Below are 25,065 nucleotides of genomic sequence, written 5' to 3' on the forward strand. Positions count from 1 at the left end.
GGCCCCCACTTTTGGCGGCAAGGCCGGAGAAAATAATGAGAATAACAAGGAGGAGTCACTGGCCAGTCAGGACAGCCCCTAAGGTGTCCTGAGCTGAGGTGACTCTAACTTTTAGAAATCCTCCATCTTGCAGATGGAGGATTCCCCCAATAGGGTTAGGATTGTGACCCCCTCTCCTTGGGAGGAGGCACAAAGAGGGTGTACCCACCCTCAGGGCTAGTAGCCATTGGCTACTAACCCCCCAGACCTAAACACGCCCTTAAATTTAGTATTTAAGGGCTACCCTGAACCCTAGAAAATTAGATTCCTGCAACAACAAGAAGGACTGCCTAGCTGAAAACCCCTGCAGAGGAAGACCAGAAGACAACAACTGCCTTGGCTCCAGAAACTCACCTGCCTGTCTCCTGCCTTCCAAAGAACTCTGCTCCAGCGACGCCTTCCAAAGGGACCAGCGACCTCTGAATCCTCTGAGGACTGCCCTGCTTCGACGACGACAAGAAACTCTCGAGGACAGCGGACCTGCTCCAAAAAGACTGCAACTTTATCCAAAGGAGCAGCTTTAAAGAACCCTGCAATCTCCCCGCAAGAAGCGTGAGACTTGCAACACTGCACCCGGCGACCCCGACTCGGCTGGTGGAGAACCAACACCTCAGGGAGGACCCCCGGACTACTCTACGACTGTGAGTACCAAAACCTGTCCCCCCTGAGCCCCCACAGCGCCGCCTGCAGAGGGAATCCCGAGGCTTCCCCTGACCGCGACTCTCTGAAACCTAAGTCCCGACGCCTGGAAAAGACCCTGCACCCGCAGCCCCCAGGACCTGAAGGACCGGACTTTCACTGCAGAAGTGACCCCCAGGAGTCACTCTCCCTTGCCCAAGTGGAGGTTTCCCCGACGAAGCCCCCCCTTGCCTGCCTGCAGCGCTGAAGAGATCCCTTGATCTCTCATTGACTTCCATTGCGAACCCGACGCTTGTTCTAACACTGCACCCGGCCGCCCCCGCGCCGCTGAGGGTGAAATTTCTGTGTGGGCTTGTGTCCCCCCCGGTGCCCTACAAAACCCCCCTGGTCTGCCCTCCGAAGACGCGGGTACTTACCTGCTGGCAGACTGGAACCGGGGCACCCCCTTCTCTCCATTGAAGCCTATGCGTTTTGGGCACCACTTTGAACTCTGCACCTGACTGGCCCTGAACTGCTGGTGTGGTAACTTTGGGGTTGCTCTGAACCCCCAACGGTGGGCTACCTTGGACCAAGAACTGAACCCTGTAAGTGTCTTACTTACCTGGTAAAACTAACAAAAACTTACCTCCCCCAGGAACTGTGAAAATTGCACTGTGTCCACTTTTAAAATAGCTATTTGTGAATAACTTGAAAAGTATACATGCAATTGAAATGATTCAAAGTTCCTAATGTACTTACCTGCAATACCTTTCAAACAAGATATTACATGTTAAATTTGAACCTGTGGTTCTTAAAATAAACTAAGAAAATATATTTTTCTATAACAAAACCTATTGGCTGGATTTGTCTCTGAGTGTGTGTACCTCATTTATTGTCTATGTGTATGTATAACAAATGCTTAACACTACTCCTTGGATAAGCCTACTGCTCGACCACACTACCACAAAATAGAGCATTAGTATTATCTATTTTTACCACTATTTTACCTCTAAGGGGAACCCTTGGACTCTGTGCATGCTATTCCTTACTTTGAAATAGCACATACAGAGCCAACTTCCTACAGTAGTCTGTACTAAAACGAGTGTTATCAAAGGTAAGTCATTTGTTCAATAACTCAATGTAGTAAACCATGCTGGCTTACCCTGTGAAGCAGTATTGAGTCCTGATAAGCTTGCTCAAAGACAAAGGATCTTGATTATCTTTTCTGAGCAGCAGAGTGACTGGGTTGCAGGTGTCTAGTTGCTTGGTGAAAAAAGATGTTTAACACCTGTAGGAAAAAGGCTCCCTGTTGCAGTTACCCCCCACCTTTTGCCTGATATTGATGCTGAGTTGACTGAGAAGTGTGCTGGGACCCTGCTAACCATGCCCCAACACCAGTGTTCTTTCGCTTAAAAATGTATCATTGTTCCACAATTGGCACATCCCTGACACACAGATAAGTCCCTTGTAAAAGATACTAGTGGTACCAAGGACCCTGTGACCAGGGAAGGTCCCTTAGGGCTGCAGCATATGTTGTGCCACCCTATGGGACCCCTGTCCTAACACCTGCACACTGCCATTGCAGATTGTGTGTGTTGGTGGGGAGAAAAAGGCAAAGTCGACATTGCATCCCCCTCAGGATGCCATGCACACAAAATACTGTGGCATAGGTATGTCACCCCTCTAGCAGGACTTACAGCCCAATGGCAGAGTGCACTATACCACAGGTGAGCGCATAGCTGCATGAGCAATATGCCCCTACAGTGTCTAAGACATTGTAAGTACAGGGTGGCCATATTAAGTATATGGTCTGGGAGTTTGTCAAAACGAACTCCACAGGTCCATAATTGCTACACTGAATACTGGGAAGTTTGGTGTCAAACTTCTCAGATTAATAGACCAACACTGATGCCAGTGTTGGATTTATTACAAAATGCACACAGGGGGCATCTTAGAAGATGCCCCCTGTAATTGACCCAGTCCTTCAGTCAGGACTGACTGGTCAGTGCCAGCCTGCCACTGAGACGAGTTTCTACCCCCCTGGGGTGAGAGCCTTTGTGCTCTCTTGAGGACAGAAACAAAGCCTGCACTGGGTGGAGGTGCTTCTCACCTCCCCCTGCAGGATCTGGAACACCTGGTGGTGAGCATCAAAGGCTCAAGCCTTTTGTGACAGCACCCCAGGGCATCCCAGCTAGCGGAGATGCCTGCCCCTCTAGCCACTGCCCCCACTTTTGGCGGCAAGGCCTGAGGAGATAATGAGGAAAACAAGGAGGAGCCACCCACCAGTCAGGACAGCCCCTAAGGTGCCCTGAGCTGAGGCGACTCCTGCCTTTAGAAATCCTCCATCTTGGTGTTGGAGGATTCCCCCAATAGGCTTAAGGATGTGCCCCGCTCCCCTCAGGGAGGAGGCACAAAGAGGTTGTAGCCACCCTCCAGGACAGTAGCCATTGGCTACTGCCCTCCTGACCTAACTACACCCCTAAATTCAGACCCAGAACCCAGGAAATCAGATTCCTGCAACCTACACAAAGGACTGCTGACCTGAAAGCCCTGCAGAGACGATGGAGACGACAACTGACTTGGCCCCAGCTCTACCGGCCTGTCTCCAGACTCCAAGAACCTGCACAGTGACGCATCCGACAGGGACCAGCGACCTCTGAGGACTGAGCCCGAAGGACCAAGAAACTCCTGAGAACAGCGGCACTGTTCAAAAACCTGCAACAACTTTGCAACTTTTTAGCAACTTCCAAAGAACACTCTTTCCACCGGAAGCGTGAGACTTCACACTCTGCACCAAATGCCCCTGGCTGGAGCTCCAGAGAACCTCAACTGCAGAGAGGACTCCCAGGCGACTGCGACCTCGTGAGTAACCTGAGACTACCCCCCTGCACTCCCACAGCGATGCATGCAGAGAGGATCCAGAGGCTCCCCCTGACCGCTACTGCCTGGAACAAAGAACCCAACGCCTGGACCAAGCACTGCACTCGCAGCCCCCAGGACCATAAGGAACCGAACTCCAGTGCAGAAGTGACCATCATGCGACCCTCTGCCTAGCCCAGTCGGTGGCTGGCCTGAGAAGCCCCCCTGTGCCCTCCCTGCACTGCTAGAGTGACCCTCGGGTCCCCTGTTGATTTCTACAGAAAACACGACACCTACTAAGCACACTGCACCCAGCTGCCCCTGTGCCGCTGAGGGTGTGTTTTGTGTGCCTGTTTGTGTCCCCCGGTGCTCTACAAAACCCCACTGGTCTGCCCTCTGAAGACGCAGGTACTTAACTGTTGGCAGACTGGAACCGGACCACCCCTGGTCTCCTTAGGCACCTATGTGTTTTGGGCCCTCCTTTGACATTTGCACCTGACCGTGTGTTGCTGGTGCGGTGACTTTGGGATTAACTTGAACCCCCAACGGTGGGCTGCCTATGCCCAGGAAACTGAACTTGTAAGTGCCTTCTTACCTGAAAAACTAACCTCCCCAAGGAACTGTTGATTTTTGCACTGTTCAGTTTTAAAATAGCTTGCCATTTTAACTAATACTGTGTATGTTACTGCTCCTTACTTACCTATGTGGAGTACTTTGCATTTTATGTATTTACTTCAAATCTTGAATCTTGTGGTTCTGAAATAAATTAAGAAAATATTTTTCTATATAAAAACTATTGGCCTGGAGTTAAGTCTTTTGAATGTGTGTTCCTCATTTATTGCCTGTGTGTGTACAACAGATGCTTAACACTACCCTCTGATAGGCCTACTGCTCGACCACACCACCACAGAGCATTAGAATTCTCTAATTTTGCCACTATCAACTTCTAAGGGGAACCCTTGGACTCTGTGGACACTAACTCTCACTTTGAGATAGTATATACAGAGCCAACTTCCTACAACACCTTCAAGGCAGAAACCTCAAGCTGCCTAAGCAATAATTGTATGTCAAACAGCTTGTCATAATGCAAGAGGCTGCTGGTCTAGACTTGACATATCTGGATGCAGGGTGCTTGGTAGAGTAGTCAAAGCTGTGCAGTAGTCTGTGACTAGGTGCCTATTGTGGCAGGTTCTTGATCCTGGTTTGCTAGGCCTTACTTTAAGCACATAAAGGATCAATTCAGAGGGTCTCGGTGATTTTAAAAAGACCCATAAGTGGCTAAACCTCTGGTCAAAATACATGCTTTTCTAGTTTTGGAGATGGGATGTAGATGTTTAGGGGCAATGTAAGACTGTCTCCGCAGCTCATTGGCATGCATACAGTTATTCATCTTCAAAGGAAGTTTTCTTCAGGTCAGAGCTTTGCCCCTTGCTGCTAGAGGCATGGGTTTATAAACTAGTGCTGGTTGTGGGGATTCCTCAATTACATCTGATAATATTCCCTTGTGTCTAACTTCTGTCTTAGTGATGCTGTGGTGCACCTACAGCTCTGGTAGGGTATCTTCATTCTCAAAATAGTTTCCTTACCCCCTTGAGATAGGTTAGTTTTTAGTAGCTCTCCTCTACCTTGTAAACTCACCTATGTCCCTTCAATTTCTGCCGCCGTAACCTTCTAGGAAAACAACCTCTGCACTGCCTCAAGTTCACAATTTCCCACACATCTTCCATTCTTTTCTTTCCACCACTAACTGCACATTGGCAGAGTCCCTGATAGGTCAGATGTATCACTGCATTTGGCATATTTTAAAGAAGATATTGTCCTGATAAGACCGATGTAGCCCACCTAGCACCACTTCTGCATAGTCAAGTTTTTGTTCTTTCCTGACTGAGGATTGGTTAGCTTTTATGAAATAGAATGTACCCCAAACACAAATATGTATATCAAATGAAGATTTGTTTACCATCTGATTGGTTGAGTCTAAAATATACCCTTTATGTTGGATATTTCTAATGCCAGATTCCTCACCTTTAGAATATCCCCAGGTACCAGACTGGCTCTGTAAAATTTAAACAGCATTGCTCTCGTGGGCTGATAGGTGGTGTCGTGTGGCTGTGCGCTGACTTAGTTCTGCTCCAGAACTGACAAACAGAACGACACAGTGTTTCGTGAACATCTGAACAGATGCACTTCTATTTACCTTCTTCCTCTATCTGCAGCAAATAATGAAAATATTGCCATTATTATATATTTATTTATATTATTTTGGGGTCATCACCAACCTAGTGTGGGGATGCAGAAAAGACCTAGACAGAAAGAGCACACCATGCAGTGAGTTAGGGGCCAAAATGTTTTGTAAAAGGAATGCCCCGCAAAGCATTATGAGGCGAGTTACCGAGTGCAGCGAATATTGTAGTATCTTGACTGTAATGCTCAGAACAGCCCTTAGCGGGCAGCACTTTAAAAATAACATGCACAAAACATGGTCATGTATTCATAGCCAGCCCCTAGAGAGCATAACCACATGAAAACAGAATGGCAGAATGTAATGCAGTGTAACCATATATTTAGCCCCTAGAGAATGTAGTGTATTACACATTTTCAGGTCTAGCTGGCCTACTAGAATAACATTACAAACGTAGCACTTAAAACACAAACTACTCCCAGCTGTAAAACAAAAGTTCCAGTCATGAGAGAACTTAAAAAGACACTGACAGGTGGGAGGGGTTATTATTTTGCGGTCCAACCCCCAACCTACGGCGGGGACCCTAGGCAGAAAAAGTGCTTTGTGCTGAACATTTTCGTGGTGGCGCCATTGTCCTAGGTCGACCACACAGTGAGTTATGGGCAATAATGTTTGGTAAAAAATGCCTCTCAACATTTTGGGGCGAGTTTCCCAAGTGCAACAAATATTGTAGTATCTTCATTGTAATGCTCAGAACAGCCCCTAGAGAACACCATAATAAAAATATTTGTAAGAAACATGGTCATCTAACCATATGATCAGCCCCTAGAGCACATAACACAAAAACAGAATGGCAGGAAGTAATGCACTGTAACCATATATGTAACTCCTAAAGGACGTAGTGCCTCACATATTTTCAGGCCTAGCAGGTCTACTGCAATACTATTACAAACAAGGCCCTTAAAACACAAACTGCTCCCAGTAGTAAAACAAAAGTTACACCCATGAGAGAGCTTAAAAATACATTAAATGGTGGGAGAGGTTACTGTTATGGGGGTCCTCACAACCTAGTGTGGGGGACCCACAGATGGCATAGAAGGAAAGAGCGTATTGCACTGAATGTTTTGGTGCTCCCATTGTCGTAGGACCACCACAGGCTGAGTTATGGGCAAAAGTATTTTGAAAAAGAAATGCCCTATAAAGCATTATGGGATGAGTTTCCTGAGTGCAGTGAATATTGTAGTATCGGCTCTCCTGCTTTCGGGAGAGTCTCATTGAGGATTTCAGTGTGTTTTTTTTTCTTCTGTATCAAGTGCTCCAGTTTGTATATTCTTAAACTGCTAAACTTAAGTGGTGCTCATGTAAAGAGCTCCTCAGATCGAGATCGTGCAATGTGATACTTCATGTAGTCATGATGTAAAGCCGTCCTCCAATCGAGTTTGTGCTATATGAAACTTTATGTCCTCATGTAAAGCGTTCCTTCGAAAAAAGTATTACATTCAGAAGAATCCCCATCCAGCTTGCAGCCTTTTGGCGCAGACACCACAAAGAAACAGCAGCATGCCCAAAACAAGGAAGATAAAGAAACAAATTATGGCCACTCAATATATGACCGATAGTGCAATAATCCATGTATCAGAGTCCGTCTCCAAAGTGGTAACAAAGCAGCCTCAAGGCGGGACAAACTTAAAGCACTTAAAGCATTTAACTACAAAATGAAGAGAATTTTGAAAGCCAGGCCAAGGAACAAATTGAAGTGATGGGCATGAGATGGGCATGTTGCAAGCACACAGATGTAGATTACAAGATGTCGAGAGACGGCGCTTGTGTGCCGCCTAGGCACGTCCTTAAGGTTTGGGTCTGGCTGAATATTTATTTTGCCAGGTCCAAACTTTAAAACTGCACACACAGGCTGCAGTGGCAGTCCTGAGATTTGTTCATGGGTACTTAAGTGGGTGGCACAACCAGTGTGCAGGCCCACTAGTAGAATTTTACAGGTCTTGGATACGTGTAGAACTGCTTTACTCTGGACTTAAAGTTAAATTAATTATGCCATTTGGGTGTATGTCCGTTTTATCATGTTTTAAGGAGAGCACGGTCACTTCAGCACTGGCAGTGATAAAGAGCACAGAAGTGGAGGGTAAAGGCAAAAAGTTTTGGGGTGACCCTCTAGGAAGCACCAGGTCCAACAAAACGCAATGCAGCAATTGGAGCTGTCTCTACTAACACGACTTTAGTAATTCTTAGAGGAGCCTTTTTTGCAATTTTCGTTTAACAGATTGAGGGGAAAAAAACAATATGGATCTACAAATAGATAACTGTGCTACATTAGAAGGATTGCAACTAGTGAACTGTAAGTACTAGAGAGACCCCGATGTCGAAAGCAGTAGTCCACTTGCCTATCTAGATACAATTCAAATGTGTGGTCTGCATGTTAAACATTGTGCTTAGCAACAAAAACATTAACACGCTATGCTACGTTATGAGTGAAAACTGTGATTGAACAAAACACAGAACTCTTTCAGAACTGCATTAATCACCAGCTAAATTACCACTATCAAAATTGACTCAAAATTGCTGAGCACACAAGGGTCTCTACAGCATGTCTTAACACTGTCAAATATTATAAATGCAGCCCATTTGTGTCCAATTAAGTAAGATAGAAAAGATTTGCTGTTATGTTTTTCCTTGCTGCCAATTTCTTTGCAGCAGATTTTTTTAAATAAAGATATAAATTGACTGTCAGACACTTTTTCAAGTTCCACCTCTCGTGGCTTTACCCCTTTCCACACTTTGACCCCCAATTTATGGGTTACCGAGCTAAATTTGATTAAAGTCCAACACTGCTGTGTATATTGCACAGCTTTCTCCTCTGGCCACAGCTTGTCACTGCCACTAGCTTGGATCGCTCCTTTGGCATTTAATGGCTCAACTTGAGTAGCCAAGCCCCTGCAGTGCTTCTGGAGCACGATAGTGAGAGTGAAGTATTTTTGATGTGAAAGCTATATTTAGCGGATATGATGATTAAACACTTTATCCTACCGTTCTACTCGCTTACTCAGCTAGCTTTTGTGGTGTTTCAGTGGCTCAGGCACAGGTTTCAAAACCGGGCCCCAACAAGCTCAGATGGAACTTGCGATGTGAATTCACAAACCTTCTAAACTTCCATTTGCTGTGCATGCGTGATGGCGGACAGCTTGGACGCTTGTGCTCTCCGTGGCAAAAACACCACAGTTTCCTTTAATATGTTTGAAAGGGTTGAAAATTCAGAAACTGTACAGAATGACCTTCAGCATGAATGTCAATTGTCAGTCTAATTAATTGTACCAAATTTGGCGGCCACGGTAGAGTTCCTGCACACCCTTAACTTACAAACATTGCACACCAAAGCCTTAATTATGCAAACATTGCACAATGACAGTGACATCTCAAACACAATTCAGGGATAAATCTGCTGCTGTGTACACCTTACAAAGTACATGTTCACATGCAGGAAGGCCAAATCAAAATGCCAGCTTGTGGTAAACAACGAATTGCAGCGGTAGAAGCGTGAAACACATTGCAGCTCAGCAAAACATAGATGCGACCAGTACAATGAATAAAAATATAAAAATCAAAAGAAAACTACCAAGCATAGAACGACTGTGACTCTACTGTAGCGCACTGTGGAAAACTCAGACTGCTGTAAGTGAAGCACGGCCACAAAGAGCTTAGATCTATTAGCATTGTAAACTCCTAACCAGACTTTTTGTTGCCACCTAAACTTATAATGAAAAGTAAAACAATTTCACACATGTGAGCCGAAAGTCGCAATGAGCGTGAAGGGGAGACAGAAAAGGAAACAGAAGTTTGCTCACAGTGAAACGTATCGGCAAAAGTGCAGTTATCCGTGTAACCGGCAAAAGTAGAATTACCCATGTAACAGGGCCAACGCCATGCAAGGCGCTCAACTACTTCCCAGCAAGATCTCGCTGCATAGGAAATAAAGTGCAGAAGCCTTTTGGAAAACACAGAGCCTTGTATGTTTTCAGTAGTTTAGCGGTGCTGTAGAGGTGGGCTGAACACCGGAAAAAGCATGACGTATGCATCCCTTTCATTAGTGAAAGCAAGCGAACCAACTAAATTAATGGCCGTGACATGGGTGTGGTTAAAAGCCCACAGAGAGATTACAACAGAGGGCTTGCGCTCGCTCGACCCTAAAAAGGTGCAATCCATGTAATTGCTATGCAGCCCAGGGGCATGCATGTGCAGGTACGGTGCAGAGAAAGTGGTCACACGAAACTCTATTTTCATTTGTTATATATTTTAAACTGCTGTAGAGAAAAATTAATATCTTTTGTTCCATATGATTTCACATATCAGCTGGTCATCACTTTTTTTGTCAATCTGGTAAAGAACTAGTGTCATAACTGTTGCTGACAAGGGACAAATGTGAGCAGTGCCTTCACTCCAGAGCGTGGAACAAGTACCAGAGCTTTGTTGGTCACCTGGGCAGGGAGCCAGTGGCATAGCAGTGTGTGGCAGGAGAAAGTTTAGTCCAAAAGGTAGGGCATGCTGGCATTTGTTGGTCATAGACTCACCCAGACTAATGTGTGGCGGAAGGAAGGCCTGCAGGCTGATGACAAGGAGCAAGACAGCAGGCTGTTAAGGGGCACAGTAACCGCAAAAATGTGAAAGGGTTCTTACAGGAAGCAGGCAGAAAAAGGCTGCCCATTCCCTATGGCAGAACACTACTGTTTCTTTCCACACTATAGCCAAGAAATTGAGAAAACCGGTAGAGACTGCAAGTGATTAAAAAAAAAAGCTGATTAACAGGGTGTGATGGCCTTTTTTTGGCAGCCAGCAAGTTGAAAATGACTGGTGGCAAGTATATGTTCAACCAAGTGAAGACAGCAAAGATTGTTGAAATTGAGGGGGAGATGCCTGAATGACGATATAAGGTTTGTGGGGGCAGTTGAATTTTTTGTCTTAGTATGCTATTGAGCCCTTGTTGGGATGAAGCATGAGGCACCTTCTTTTGCTGTGGTTGAGACGCTTTAATAGAGGTTTTCCTGATGCTAATGGCATGCTTTCCACTTCTCCATCGCACATACCGTAATAGTGAAAGTAAGTGAATAGTTAAATGAAGTTTTCTTTGTAAATGGCTAACATTTTAATTTCTTAGGGTATCTGTAGGAAAGTACCCTCTTTTGGCATGGTTGCAGCCACGGTTTGCCTGCTATCAGTGTGCTTAGACGGTCTTCACAGGGATCCTGCTAACCAGGATTTCAGTGATTTTGCCCCCCCCCCCTTCAAATTTGGTTACCTAGATCCATTGTCCACTGGTGTCTCCTTATAAGTCCTTAGTATATTGTACTTAGATTCCCAGGGCATTGGGGCACCAGGGGTCCCCATGGGCTGCAGTGTGTATTATGCCACCCATAGGAGTCCATGCACAATGTCTGCAGGCCTGCCATTGCAGTCTGCATGAAAAAGTGCATGCACCCTTTCACTGCAAGTCACCACACCAGGTTACTGTAAGTCACCCCTATGGTAGGCCCTTCCAGCCCAAAGGGCAAGGTGCAGGTCCTTGTGTGTGTGCATGAGCAGAAGTGCCCCTACAACTCAAGCTCCATTACACTGAACCTCGTAAGTGCGGGGAAAGTCATTTTACCTGTGTTCTGGACACAGGTTCAGTACGTGTGTCCAGCTACATAATGGTAACTCCGAACATGGGCATGTTTGGTATCAAACATGTTGGAATCGTACCCCAATATTGTTGCCAGTATTGGTTCTATGTTTCCATGCACATTAGGGGCTCCTTAGAGGACTCCCCAGTATTGCTGCTACCAGTCTTCCAGGGTTTTCCAGGCAGCCCACGCTGTTGCAGCCCTTAAGACAGGTTTCTGTCCAACTGCTGCTTGAGCAGCTCTGGCAGGGGAAGACAGAACAAAGGGTTTCCCGTGGGATAGGGGAGGCAACACCCTTTCCCTTGGAAATAGGTGTTACAAAACTTGGGAGGGGTAGCCTCCCCAACCCACTGGTGTCCTTTGAATGGCACATTTGGCGCCCTCCTTGCATAAACCGGTTTGCACCAGCTCAGGGACCCCCAGTCCGTGCTCTTGCATGAAACTCAAAACAGGAAAAGGGAGCGACCACTCCCTTGTCCATCCACACCACACGGGTGGTGCCCAGAGCTCCTCCAGGTGGCCACTCGATTCTGGCATCTTGAAACCAAGATGGGGCAGAGGCCCCTGGAGCATCTGAGTGGCCAGGTCAGGCAGGTGACGTCAAATACCCCTCCTGATAGGTGGTCACCTTGCAAGGTAACCAAACCCCTCTTTAGGGCTATTTAGGGACTCCTTTGCGTGTGGGTCCCCAGATTCGACGTGCAAGACTCCACCAGGGCTCCTCTGCGTTGTTTACTTCTGTCCTGGCCACCGGAACTGCAACTGGGCACTTCAGGAACTGACAAGACTAACTCACGAGACGACCTTGCCTTGCAACATTGTTTCCCCCGCTCTTTCCAGCAACTGCAACATTTCCCCGGCTGTGCATCCTCTGGTGTTGGCAAGACTTCAGCTGCACTAGGAAGCCAGAAGGAATCTCCCTTTGGGTGAAGGAGTCACTCTCCTGTATCTGCAGGCACCTACAGCAATGAGGTCTAGCTGTGTGGATTTGCTCTCCTCTAGATCCACGTAGATCCTGCATCACAGGTGGTGGTCTGAAGTGGTCCCCTTGGTCCTCTGCCAGCTGTCCAGCTTGGAAGATGGTGAGTCCTTGCATCTTCCTGAAGGTCAGTACCCTGTACCCTGGCACTCTTGTAGCTACCAAGGCTTGTTGTCTTCTGCTCCAAGGGATCTTCAGTCTCCGAGTAGGCCTGGCCTTCTAGCACTTCTTCCTTTCAAGGACAGTCTCCTCCCTGCTGCTTCAACAACGTGGGACTTCTCTCCAGGTGTGCTGGTTGGACTGCACTGCAACTTACTTTGCCTGCGGGGTCTGCGACTGCTTCTGCTGACTCTACCGACTGCTGAGGGTCTGCCTGGATTCCCTTCTTAGGGTCGAGTTCCCTGGACCTTGGTGGTCTTTTTCAGCCTTGCAACTTTTCTTTTCCCTCATTTTGCATTTGCCAAGACTAGTTGGTGGTTCTCCTAGCCACCGACCATCTTCGACCCGACGACAGACGTGGGGGCACCATCTTCACCACTCCAGGGACTCCTCTGCAGCTCCTGGACTCCACAGCTGGTAGTCTTCTTCCCCTGTCCACCTGGATCTTTATCCACAGATGGGTGGGTAGTGGCTCCTGGCCTCACTGGACACGCCATTGTGGACTGGACTCTGTCCCCTTCTTTTGCAGATCCTCTTCATTCAGAATCTACCTTTGGTTTTCTCTGGTCTGGTCCTGTTCTTGCACAATACAGTTTCTAAGTCCCCTTGTTAGTTCTTGGGGAAACCAGATATTTTCCTCTAGTCTCCTGGTCGCTGGGGTTCACTAAGGTACTCACCTCTTGGGGTCCTGAGTTCTCCCAGCTCCTCTTTAACTACTCCATATCTTTGGGAAGGGGACTTCACAAGAAGCTGTCTAGGGGTAGCTAGGGCAGGCAGCTAAAGCTTATCCAGGAGGTATGTAAAGTACTTGCAATACCACAGTATTCAGAGCGTAATTCTCACACATAAAAACAAACAAGGTATCTTTATCACAGCACCACTACTAGGCTAGCATTAGTATATCTCCCTTGGAGGCATCTGCACATAATATTTACACTAAATAACCAATAGAAATAGCATAAAATATACAGGGCCCTATTGGGGGGGGGAGGGAGGGGGCAATCCACATATTAAAAAAAGGGGAATGTGAAATAGTGACCAACCAAGTTAAGTATTGTAGTTAGCTAGAAGCTGGGGGAAGATGAAAACACCAGAGGTTAAGTAGGATAGGTAACCCCCATTGATGAGGTGCAAGGAAGTTACCCACTCAGTCATCACATAGTCTAACACAGGGAGTAGTGGTTGGAGTTTGTGAAGTTCACTACCCTTCCCAGTGGAACCTGAGGAAACTAGCAATCTGATAGACTTCTAGTTGTAAATTCCTTACCTTAGAATTTCCCCCAGGTGTCAGACTTGATCCAGAGATTTTTCTTTGAGCTATACCCTTGCGTGTCGGTAGGTGGCGTCGGTCGACTCCGCAGGCGTCGTTGGCGTGGCTCAGTGACGGCATATTTTTTTTTTTTTTTTTATGCGCCACACGCTGATCTGCAGAACAGCTTCCCTGGTCTCTTTTTTGACTGATTCTGACCGTTTTTTTTTTTTTTTTTTGTGAGAAATTTGGTGCGTCGAGGATGTCCCCGAATGCCGGCTTCAAGCCGTGCAAGGACTATCATCGTACAATGTCGGTGACGAATCCTCATCAGATTTGTCTCGAGCGTGACTACGACCCGAAGTAGTGCTCAGAGTGCCGCGCCATGCACCCGAAGGCTTTGAGGGAGCGGTCCCTAAAACTCATGGCGGCCCGGCACTCGACTCCGTGTACGTCCCAGTATCCATTGAGAGGAAGGTCTTAAGACCGGTCGCGGAGTCATCACCACTCGTCTTCTTCCAAATCTTCGGCTCAAGGTAAGAAGAAGTTTAAGAGATCCCATCGCTCTCCGACTTTGCCCCGTCGCTCGACTGACGCAATGCGGGTGGAGCGCCACACACAAGGCCTCTGTCCTCGGAGTCTGGGTCGGCTCTGCGCTTCCCAGTGTTTGCCGGAGTGACCTCTGCCCAGCTTCAAGAGTTTTATGAGGCCATGCGCCTCATCTTTGGGCGGTCCAACCCCGATATGATGCCTTAGGACCCAAGGGGTTTGGATGAGGGGCCTTCGGGTTCCACGCGGGCAGCTTCCGCTCTGTCCACGAGGTCACCTCTGTATCCGCACGTGGATCTGCACCAGTGCCGGTCGCACCCTTGAGACCTTCCCCGGTGCTGGGTCGATTGTTGATGCTCCCGACGTCGGTAGTACCCACTATCGACAGCAACCCGATTCTTATCCCCAATGACTGAGTCAGAGCAGCATTGGCCGAGACCGCCTTTGGGGCCTATCCGCCCCAGGTCAGATTCAGACCCTTTTTCTAATGGGTACAAATGTGGGTGACGGCAGTGGTCTGGATAATTCTCCTGATGCTGGCATGCTTTCGTCTCCTACCGTGGCTACAGCGGAAGGAGCAACTTATGTTAGGGTGGTCAGTAGGGCAGCTGAGGTCCTTGGTCTTGAGCTTCCTACTGTTGAGGTCAGGTCTAATCTCCTGACGGAGGTGCTTCAGCCTGGGGTTTCTTCTTCAGAACCCCTTTTGCCATTTAATGAAGCCCTCACCGATGTCCTTTTAGGTACTTGGTCCAAACCCAACACAGGGTCTCCTGTGAATTGGACTATCGCACACCACCATGGCCCCCTCTGAACGACCCTAAATTCCTCTCCCAACACCCAACGCCTGAGTCTTGTTTTCCAGGTTTACTCTTCAGGTGCATTCCCTTCCGCACCCCCGGACAGGGAATCCAAAAGACTGGAACAGTTTGGCAAGAAGTTATATTCTTCCTCCAGCCTCGCGCTGCGGTCTGGGAACACCACATGCCTTTTGGGCCGCTATTCCCACTCTTTGTGGGATAGGGTTGCACAAGTCCTGCTGCAGATACCAGAGGAGGCCCGTACTATCGTCTCTGAAGCTGTGAACGATGGGAGAGATGCTGCAAAGTTTACAATCTGTTGTGGGCTGGACACAACCGACTCTCTGAGCAGATCAGTTGCCATGATGGTGGCCTTACGACGCCATGCCTGGCTGCGTACTTCTGTTTTTTCTGTGGATGTCCAACAGTCACTCATGGACATGTCCTTTGATGGCTCACATCTCTTCGGAGACAAAGCGGACTCGGGCTTGGAGCGATTCAAGGATTCTTGGGCTACGACTCAACCCCTGGTCTTTCCTCTGCCCCTCACCCCCAACAGTCTGCTTTTTGCTCCTTTTGTGGTGACGTAAGGGGCTCCTTGCCGCGTCCTCCACCCAGCCACCGTGCCACCAATGCTGTTCATCCTGTATGTGGCTGGAAACGTGGAATCCCACGTGGCTGTGGAACAGGGAACCAGAGGTCTACCCAGTCCACCTCTGCCCCCGCTGCAGCCTCCAAACCCTCCTAGTCCGTCCCCTCACTCCCGTCCAGTTGGTGGCAGGATTCGCCATCACCTGCCCAACTGGGAATGCATCACAACGGACAGGTGGGTTTTGCAGATAGTTCAAAAGGGCTACTCCCTCCCTTTCATATCTGCTCCACCAACCATGCCTCCATCCTTCAATCACCTTTCAGAGGATCATTTAGCGCTTCTCCTCCAGGAAGTTGCAGCTCTCTTGGCCAATGGAGCTATAGAAAAGCTTCTTGTGCCGGAAGTAGTTGTGGTTGTTATTCCTGCTACATTCTGATGCCAAAAATGGACAAGGGCTTACGTCCTATCCTAGACCTCCGGACCTTAACTACTTCCTCAAGAAGGAGAAATTCTTAATGCTCATCCTGGCTCAGGTTCTGTCTGCCTTGGACCCAGGAGATTGGATGGTAGCATTGGACTTGCAGGATGCTTATTTTTACATCCCCGTCCTGCCTGCCCACAGACGTTACCTACGATTCGTGGTAGGGCATGAACACTTTCAATTTACAGTGTTCCCCTTCGACCTTACCAGCGCCCCTCGGGTGTTAACGAAAGTTCAATAAAGTGATGGCAGTGGTTGCAGCTCATCTGCGCAGGTTAGGGGTCTCAGTCTTCCTCTACCTCGACGACTGGCTGTTGATGGCGGAGTTGCCCCAGAAAGTCGTCTCCTACCCTCAGACTACGGCAAGCCTCCTGCACACGCTGGGGTTCACTATAAACATGCTGAAGTCACACTAGACTCAGACGCTCCCTTTCATCTGAGCTGTTCTGGACACTGTGCAGTTTCAGGCTTATCCTCCGGAAAGGCTAATCCAAGACATTCCGGCTGTGATGCCGATCTTTTGGCCTCGATCTTGGGTTTCGTTGAGACTGACTCTGAGGCTGCTGGGCCTCATGGCCTCCTGCATCCTTCTAGTAACACATGCCAGATAGCATATGCAGCCTCTGCAGTGGGACCTGAAGTTCGAGTGGGCGTAACATCAGAGGAATCTCTCAGACATTGTCCAGATCTCGGAGGGGACTGCGAAAGACCTGCAGTGGTGGCTTTCGAATCCGCATTGGGTCCACGGCAGATCCCTCTCCATTCCTATAGGGACAGATGCGTCACTCTGGGTTGGGGCGGCCACATGGGAGAAGTGGAGATCAGAGGGCTCTGGCCTCTGGCGGAGTCTGGGCTCCATATCAATATTCTGGAGCTCCGGGCGATCAGGCTTGCATTGAAAGCATTCCTTCACTCTCTCAAAGGGAAAATGGTACAGGTGTTCACGGACAATGCTACCACCATGTGGTACTGTAACAAACAGGGCGGTGTAGGGTCCTGGACCATTTGTCAGGAGGCACTGCTCCTCTGGACATGGCTGGAACATCAGGACATTACCCTGATGGCTCAACATCTGGGGGGTTCCCTCAACGCCAGAGCAGACGAACTCAGCCGTCAATGCACAGCCGATCACAAATGGCATCTCCATCCGGAGGTGGCGCAAGGTCTCTTTCAGCAGTGGGGAGAGCCTTGGTTAGATCTGTTTGCTTCCACAGAGAACGTACAATGTCAGCTTTTTTGGGTGTTGGAGTTTCCAAGACGGCACTCGCTCGGAGTCGCTTTTCGTCTCAAGTGGAACTCCGTCCTCCTTTCCGACTATACCTCTTCTGCCCGGAGTTCTCAAGAAGATAAGGAACAACTGGGCCCAAGTCATCTTTGTGGCTCCAGACTGGGCACGGAGAGTATGGTAACCAGAGCTATTGAGCAGGTCATTCGATCCTCCACTCAGACTGCCTCTTTGTGCAGATCTTCTGTCGCAACAACCGGAGACGGTTCTTTACCCGAACCTGGCCAACCTCTGCCTTCATGCGTGGAGAATGAGCGGCGACAGTTGACTTTTGATCTTCCACCCTAAGTCTGCAGTGTTATCTTGGCAGCCAGGCATCCCTCAGCCAAAACTGTATATGCCTGTCGGAATAAATCTGTGGCATGGTGTACCAACAAATCTGTTGATCCCCTTTCTACCCCTCTATCCGAGGTTCTTCTGTTCATTCTTTCTTTGGCCCAGCAGGACTCTGCTTTGGGCACCCTCAAAGGGTATTTATCTGCCATTTCAGCCGTCCTTGGTTACCTGATCAGCCCTCACTTTTTAAATCTCCTATTGTGAGTAGATTCCTAAAAGGCCTCGCCCATTTATTTCCTCCCACTCCATTTATCATGCCTCAGTCGGACCTCAATCTTGTCCTTACTTTTTTGATGTGTGCTCCATTTGAGCCAAGGCATAATTGTCCCTTGCGGCTCCTCACCTTCAAATCTGTCTTTCTTGTTGCTATCACCGCTGCTCGCAGGGTGAGTGAGCTTCAGGCCCTTTCCTCAAAACCTTCATACTTGTCTGTGCACCCTGACAAAGTAGTGTTGAACACTAAGGCTTCCTTCCTTCCTTCCTTCCTTCCTAAGGGGGTTACATTTTTTCATGTAGGTGTGTCCATTACTCTGCCTACTTTTTACACACCCCCACACCCTTCCCATGAGGAGGAGAGACACCACCGTCTGGATCCAAAAAGAGCATTGGTATTCTACCTCAATTGTACTAAAGATTTCCGAGTGGACAGTCAACTCTTTGTTGGGTATGTGGGTGTGAAAAAGGGAAGGCGGTGCAAAAGTGTATCATCTCTTGATGGGTGCTTCTTTGCATCAAAATGTGCTACGCTTTGGCCAAGAAGCAACCTTCTGAGGGCTTGCGTGCCCATTCCACCAGATCAACTGCTGCTTCCACTGCGTTAGCATACAGAGTTCCTGGCCTGGATATCTGCCAGGCAGCCGTTTGGGAGTCCCTGCACACGTTTGCTAAACACTACTGTTTGGACAGTCAGGTCCTTCGGGACAGCTACTTTGGTTGTTCGCTCCTGCCGGACTTCCTAGTATGATCTTGATTCACAGCCTACCACTGAGGATGCCATTGCTTGGGTATCTCTTCTAAGGTAAGGAATCTGCAACTAGAAGTCTCTATCAGATATACAAGTTACTTACCTTTGGTAATGAAATATCTGTAGAGACCTATTATAGTTGCAGATTCCTTACCAACCTCCCCGCTTGTGAACTGATTTCTAGGGACAGGGATTCCCCTTTCAGGTCCTTAGCTGTGGCGCACCAATCTAAGTGTTCTTAGCGGCTCTGCACTTTGGCGTGGAAAGTTGTTAAAATAATCTGACGTAACTGCACAAAGGCAGCATCTATAAACTACTCGACGTTATCATGGTGACTAAGATGCCATTGATGCCCACGGAGTCGATCGCCACTTAACGACGTGCAAGTGTATTGCTCGAAGAAAAATCTCCAGATACAGTCTGATGCCTGGGGGAAATTCTAAGGTAAGGAATCTGCAACTAGAATGTCTCTACACCAGATATTTTGTGACCAAAGGTAAGTAACTTGTACTACAAGTGGAAGGTTGGAGAGTGTCTACACCCAGGAATACACAGAAGTACCCATACCAGGGGATGAAGGTGCCTAGGGGGGAAGAGGACTCTCACTAAAGTCAATGGATGCCTCAGATGTCCACCTGCTTTTGTGACCTGTGGACCAGGCCAGTGGAGAAGACCTGGAAAGGGACAGGACCAAGTCCAGCACCCTTGGCTGTGCCCAGGGGGTGAAGGTGGCAATGCCCACCCTCCTAGTGGTGAATTTCCTGCAAGCTGGTGGAGAAAAGTCCAGCTGTGGGGTCCAGGAGCTGGTGAAGATCCCAGAAGTCACCTTCGAGCTCTCCCTCAACGGTCGCCGTATCCCAAGAGGGTCAGTGACCAGCCAGGTCACCAACAAGCACTGGCAAATGCAAGCAGGAGCTGAAGATGTATTTGGAAAGTTTTGGGGACCAGCAAGGTCCAGGAGATTCTACCCTTGAGGGGGAGTCTGGGCTGGTCCTCAGAACACAGGAAGGCCATCAGAAGTTGTTGGAGTCCCCACGAGTGACCCACAGGCGATGGACACGGAGTCACAAGGAGGCCTTACCAGCACAACAAAACAGAAGTCCCATGCTGCAGGAGTTGCAGGACAGGGGCTGACCGAGTTGGAGAGTACTGGAGTCTGGGCCTTCTTGGTGCCTGAAGAGCTCCTCGTGCAAAAGTCAACAAGCCTTGGCAAGTGCAACAGTTGCAGTGCACAGGGGTTCCAGTCCAGTGGCAGAAGCAGGGACCCACAATCTCCCAAAGTGGATAGAAGACAAGCAGGACCCAGAGGAGGTCATATACTCAACACCTGTATTGCAGAGTCGTGGGCTATCCCTGGGACAGAAAACCCCACCAGCTGGTCAATGTTGCCTTGAGGTGCCTGCGGTTGCTGGGGAGTGACTTTCACTCCAAGGGAGATTCCTTTGTGCTTCCTGGTGCAAATAGTCCCTGTGACCCTGGAGTATGCACATCCTTGGTTGTTGCAGAATTCTGGCAGGAGCTAGAGAAACAATGTTGCAATGGGAGCCTTCCTGCCAGAAGCAGACTTGGTCAGTTCCAAAGCAGACCAGCAGCGGTTCCAGAGGCCAGGAGCTGAAGTTGTCCTGCAGAGTTCCTTGTAGAGTCTTGGTCAACAAATCTGAGGACCCACCCGTGGGGGTGCCCTTACGTGGCCCTGAAAGGGTGCTTGTCTTTCTCTGTGGTGACCCGCCTCTCAAAGTGTGTCAGTGATGTAATCTACATTACAGGTGCCTCTGCACATTTTGTTTCCATGATGGCAGAATCAAGTGGCCACCTGGCAGAACTCTGGGCACCTCCCTAGGGGAGGAGGTGGACTAGAAAGGGTGGTCTCTCCCCCTGTCCTTTGTGCAGTTTTGTGCCAGAGCAGGAACTGGGGGTTTCTAAACTGGCGCAAACTGGATTATGCAAGGAGGGCACCAAATGTGCCTTTCAAAGCAGTCTGATGGTGCTCAGATGCCACCCCAGCCCTTAGACATATGATACAAAGGGAGAGGTGGTCACACCTCTCCCTTGCAGGAAATCCTTTGTTCGGCCTCTCCTGCAGGAGGGAAGAACAGTGTCAGTGGTTAGCAGCAGCATGGGCTGCCAGCTAGACCTTAGAAAGGCTGCACAGGCTGAACTGGGGGATCCTTTAGGGAACCACCAGAGTACATGGTATCATGCAACTAGTGCTGGAATCAGTATAGTTGCATAATTCCAACATGTCTGATACCAAACATGCCTGCCTATGGTCAGAGAAGCCATTGTATAGTTGAGACACTTGTGTTGACCAGTGTCCACTGCATACCTTAAGATAGCTTCCCCTCAGAGTCCTGGAATTGGCCTGGGGTCTGTAGAGGTGCCCTGCTCATGCAGGGGCACCCTCACACTGAGGATCATGCACCCTGCCCTTGGCCTGAAGGGCCTACCATAGGGGTGACTTAGGGGGTTATTCTAACTTCGGAGGAGGTGTTAATCCGTCCCAAAAGTGACGGAAAAGTGACGGATTTACCACCAGCCGTATTACGAGTCCATTATATCCTATGGAACTCGTAATACGGCTGGTGGTATATCCGTCACTTTACCGTCACTTTTGGGACGGATTAACACTCCTCCAAAGTTAGAATAACCCCCTTAGTGTCTAAGTGCAGTGGCCAGGTTTGGTGATGAAAGGATTCATGCACCATTTCACGCAGGCTGCAGTGGCAGGCCTGCAGACAGTTTGCATGGGCTACCATGGGTGGCATAATACAGTCTGCAGCCCAAGGAAGACCCCTGGTGTACCAATGCCCTGGCTACCTAAGTCCATATACAAGGAAGTTGCCTAGGGCACCAGTATGCCAATTGTGGGTGTAAAATGTTCCAGAAACCAAATTCAGTGGAGAGAGCACAGTCAGTGGGGTCTTGATTAGCAGTGTCCAGTGAACTACAGTCTAAACACAGACATCAAGCAAAATATGGGGGTAACTATGCTAGAAAGATGGCACTTTCCTACACTGTATAATTGATTTGTACGCTATACTTCTGACACATGAATGGCCCTTCAAACAAACCAGTATGAGGCAACTTAGGCTTTCTTTGTTTACCTGCATGTTGAATTTCATTTTTCCCATCTCGATTTATTGATGATGGAGATGTTTCAGTATGTTTTTGGTTGCTTTATCAGCTTTGTAGAGCACATCAGATGTCTGTTTATGTAAGATTTAAAATAATATCTCTTGTTCCTAGGTATGTGAAATGTCTGAAGAGCTCTGTGTCATAACAGCAGAAAAAAATGAACTTAATTTAACGCTGACTGATAAGGAATCCCAAATTAAGATATTGAATGAAGAATTGGGAAAGGCAAAGGAAGATTTAGCAAGTATTCAGCCTAAATTTGTAATGGTTCAACAGGAGTGCTTGGAACTCAAACAACATTTTGAAGCAGCTCAGGAAGAGCATCAAATGAAAATTAACGAAATCAATCAGAAACCAGAGGTTAGTAACTGTTTTGAAACATTTACATAATGTATTCCTCTTGGTTAAGGAAAAAGTTTCAATTATGTATGGATGGGGGTTGCTCAGGTAATTTTAATTATTTTTGCTACAAATCTTTACCTTCATTTTGGTGGATGAAATGTTTAATTTATTGAATTCAGTGCATGGGTGCCCAATCTCTTTTGTACTCTGGCATTTAGCACTCTTTATTTTCCAGTATTTGAGCTTAAAGCAATGCTGTAGCCTAATGTACAACTTCACTAAAATTAGTTTCTATAATGTGTCTTGGATCAAGAAATTGGATTTTTTCTTCCTCAAGATGTGCAACCTTGGTGTGCCCTGTCTAGAGGCACTAAATATGTACAGTTTGATAGCTGTATTGTGGAATGCATTGTGTGATAATGACGCTCAATCAAAACATTTAGAAATGCTCAGGCATTTTTGACTGATAGGGCCTTTGTGTGAGTGTGTCTGTAGGAGGCTGGTTCAGTTTGTGGTGTACACCTATAGGTGACACACTCTGTATTGAGTCCAGGCAACCCTTGGTGATAGTGGAGGTGGCTCTAGATAACCAGAGCTCTCAATATATATATATAGATAGATATATGAACATACGCAAAAGTACTTAGCAGGTCAGTAAAGTCATAAAATTACATGGGCCCCTATGGAGGCCAAACCATATACTAAAAAAATTGGGATGCGAAAACCACTCCGAACCCACGCTACCACTCAAGGACCCTTAGGACTGGGGGGGGGAAGTACTGAAACCCCAAAGGTAAGTAGGTTGGATTCCCCAGGAGCCCATGAGCAGATTAGTAATCTTGGGTCAGTGTCAATAGTCAGTGTCAGTAGGCTAACATGGGAAGTCGTGGTAGAGTTTTTGCCTTTAGATTCTTTCCCAGAGAACGCTGAGGAAACCCATTGGGACAAGGGAGGTTGGATAGTGCCCCCACCCATGGATACCCAGAACAGTGGAGTACCTACACCAGGGTAACCAGGTGCATAGGGGTGAAGTTGTCAGAACCTCCCACGGAAGTCAATTGGGATCTCATTTGTCCAGCTGCTGTCATGACCTATGGGCCAGGTCGGTGGAACCCAGGCATGGGTTCCGGTAGAAGATGACCTAAGGAAAGATGGGACAGAGTCCAGACCACCCGGAGGTGCCCAGGTGGTGCAGGCGGGCAATGCCCATCCTTCTTGGAGTTCATTTTCTGTTTGACGGTGGATGAAGTGCAGCTGTGGAGTCCAGGCGATGCAGGAAGCTCCCAGGTGTCATCCACGAGCTGTCCCAATCTGGTCATCGAATTGCAGAGGGGTCAGTGGGACCACAAACAAGCCTTGGCAAATGCAGGAAAGTGTTGCACAAAGTTCGCAGGATTTATGACCCATCCTTGGCAGGTAGGTCAGGGCCAGCCCTCAGTGGAGCCTCCCAGCAGGACCCTCTGGCAGTAGGCGCAGGGAGTCACAGGGAGCCTCAGCAGCACAGCAGAAGATGTCTAGGTTGCAGGAGTCGGGGAGAGGAAGTTATTCCTGTTGCTGGAGGCTGGGGCTTTTTGGTGGTAGGAGGTCTTTGGACTGAAGAGCCAACAAACTTTGGCACCAACAAGCAGATGTGGTGCACAGGGGTTCCAGTAAAGCAGCTCCAGCGAGGGACCACAGACTTCCCAGTTGGAAGAAACATAGGTCAGACCTCTAAAGAGCCACAGAACCACCACCTGTTGTAGAGCCTGTGGGACAGCAGGATCTACAAGCCGGTTGTCATTTAGGTGCCTGTGGATGCAGGGGAGTAAGATTTCTTCTTGCAGGCTGAGTCCCAGTGATGCTGGAGGATGCATGGCCATGGGGTTGCAAAAGTCTTTGCAGAACTTGGAAACAAAGTTGCAGTAAGAGCTGTCCTGGTTAGCAGCTGTTCCGGTGTCCAGGTTGCAGAAGTGTCTTGCAGAGGCGACTTGCAGGCAGTTCCTGAAGTCTAGCAGAGGGTCCCTCTCTTAGGGGAGCACTTTGGTAACCCAGGAAGGGGGTTAGACACTATCTGAAGTGACCTGCCTGTCAGAGTGGGTCAGGAACGTCACCCACCTGGACTAACCAGTCAGATGCCCCCAGGGGCATCTGCTCACTTTAATTCCAAAATGGCAGCATCAAGTGGCCACCTGGCAGAGCTGTGTACCTCCCTAGTGGAGGAGCTGAACAGGGGAGTGGACTCTCCGGTCCTTTGTGTGGTTTCGCGCAAGAGTGGGAATTCGTGGTTCTTGCACTGGTGAAAACTGGTTTATGCAAGGAGGGCATTAAATGTGCCCTTCAAAGCAGTCTGGCGCTCAGTAACTATGATATAAGGCAACCCTTATATATGGAGTGAAAGGCGCATGCACCATTTTACACAGGCTTCAATGGCAGGCCTGTAGCCACAGTTTGCATGGGCCCCCATGATTTGTACAATACATGCTGTAGCCTATGGTGGACCCCTGGTGTACAGATGCTCCAAATACCTAAGTTCCATGTACTAGAGACTTAGATTGCTGCATCAGTATGCCAACTGTGGGGTGTACGTTTCCATAAACTAAATTTAGGGGAGCTGGCACTGGGTTCCTGGTTAGCAGGATCCTAGTGTACTACTTTGTAAACACACTGAAACCAGGCAAAAAGTGGGGTTAACTATGAAAGAAATGTGCTACTTTCCTACATTGTCCTGGTGCAATTTTCACTCATTTGTATTCCATAACAGAAATATAATAACTCTGTGACCATGCACAGCGGTGAGCACTAATGCAATAGTGCATTTAACAATTTGTGAACTATGAAGGCCAGTGAATTT

General features: G+C 48.2%; 1 protein-coding gene across 5 annotated transcripts in view; it reads left to right on the plus strand.

Moving 5' to 3' along the window:
• Nucleotides 1-25,065, plus strand: part of CENPE (centromere protein E) — a 1,295,748-nt gene that overhangs the window by 337,090 nt on the left and 933,593 nt on the right. For all 5 annotated transcript variants that reach the window (XM_069241483.1, XM_069241500.1, XM_069241509.1 and 2 more), the window contains one exon: nucleotides 22,005-22,253. In XM_069241483.1, the coding sequence (XP_069097584.1) occupies nucleotides 22,005-22,253 (249 nt within the window). The remainder of the gene's footprint in view (nucleotides 1-22,004; nucleotides 22,254-25,065) is intronic.

Source organism: Pleurodeles waltl, chromosome 1_2 (assembly GCF_031143425.1).
Source record: "Pleurodeles waltl isolate 20211129_DDA chromosome 1_2, aPleWal1.hap1.20221129, whole genome shotgun sequence".
In the NCBI taxonomy this organism is placed as follows: Eukaryota; Metazoa; Chordata; class Amphibia; order Caudata; family Salamandridae; genus Pleurodeles; species Pleurodeles waltl.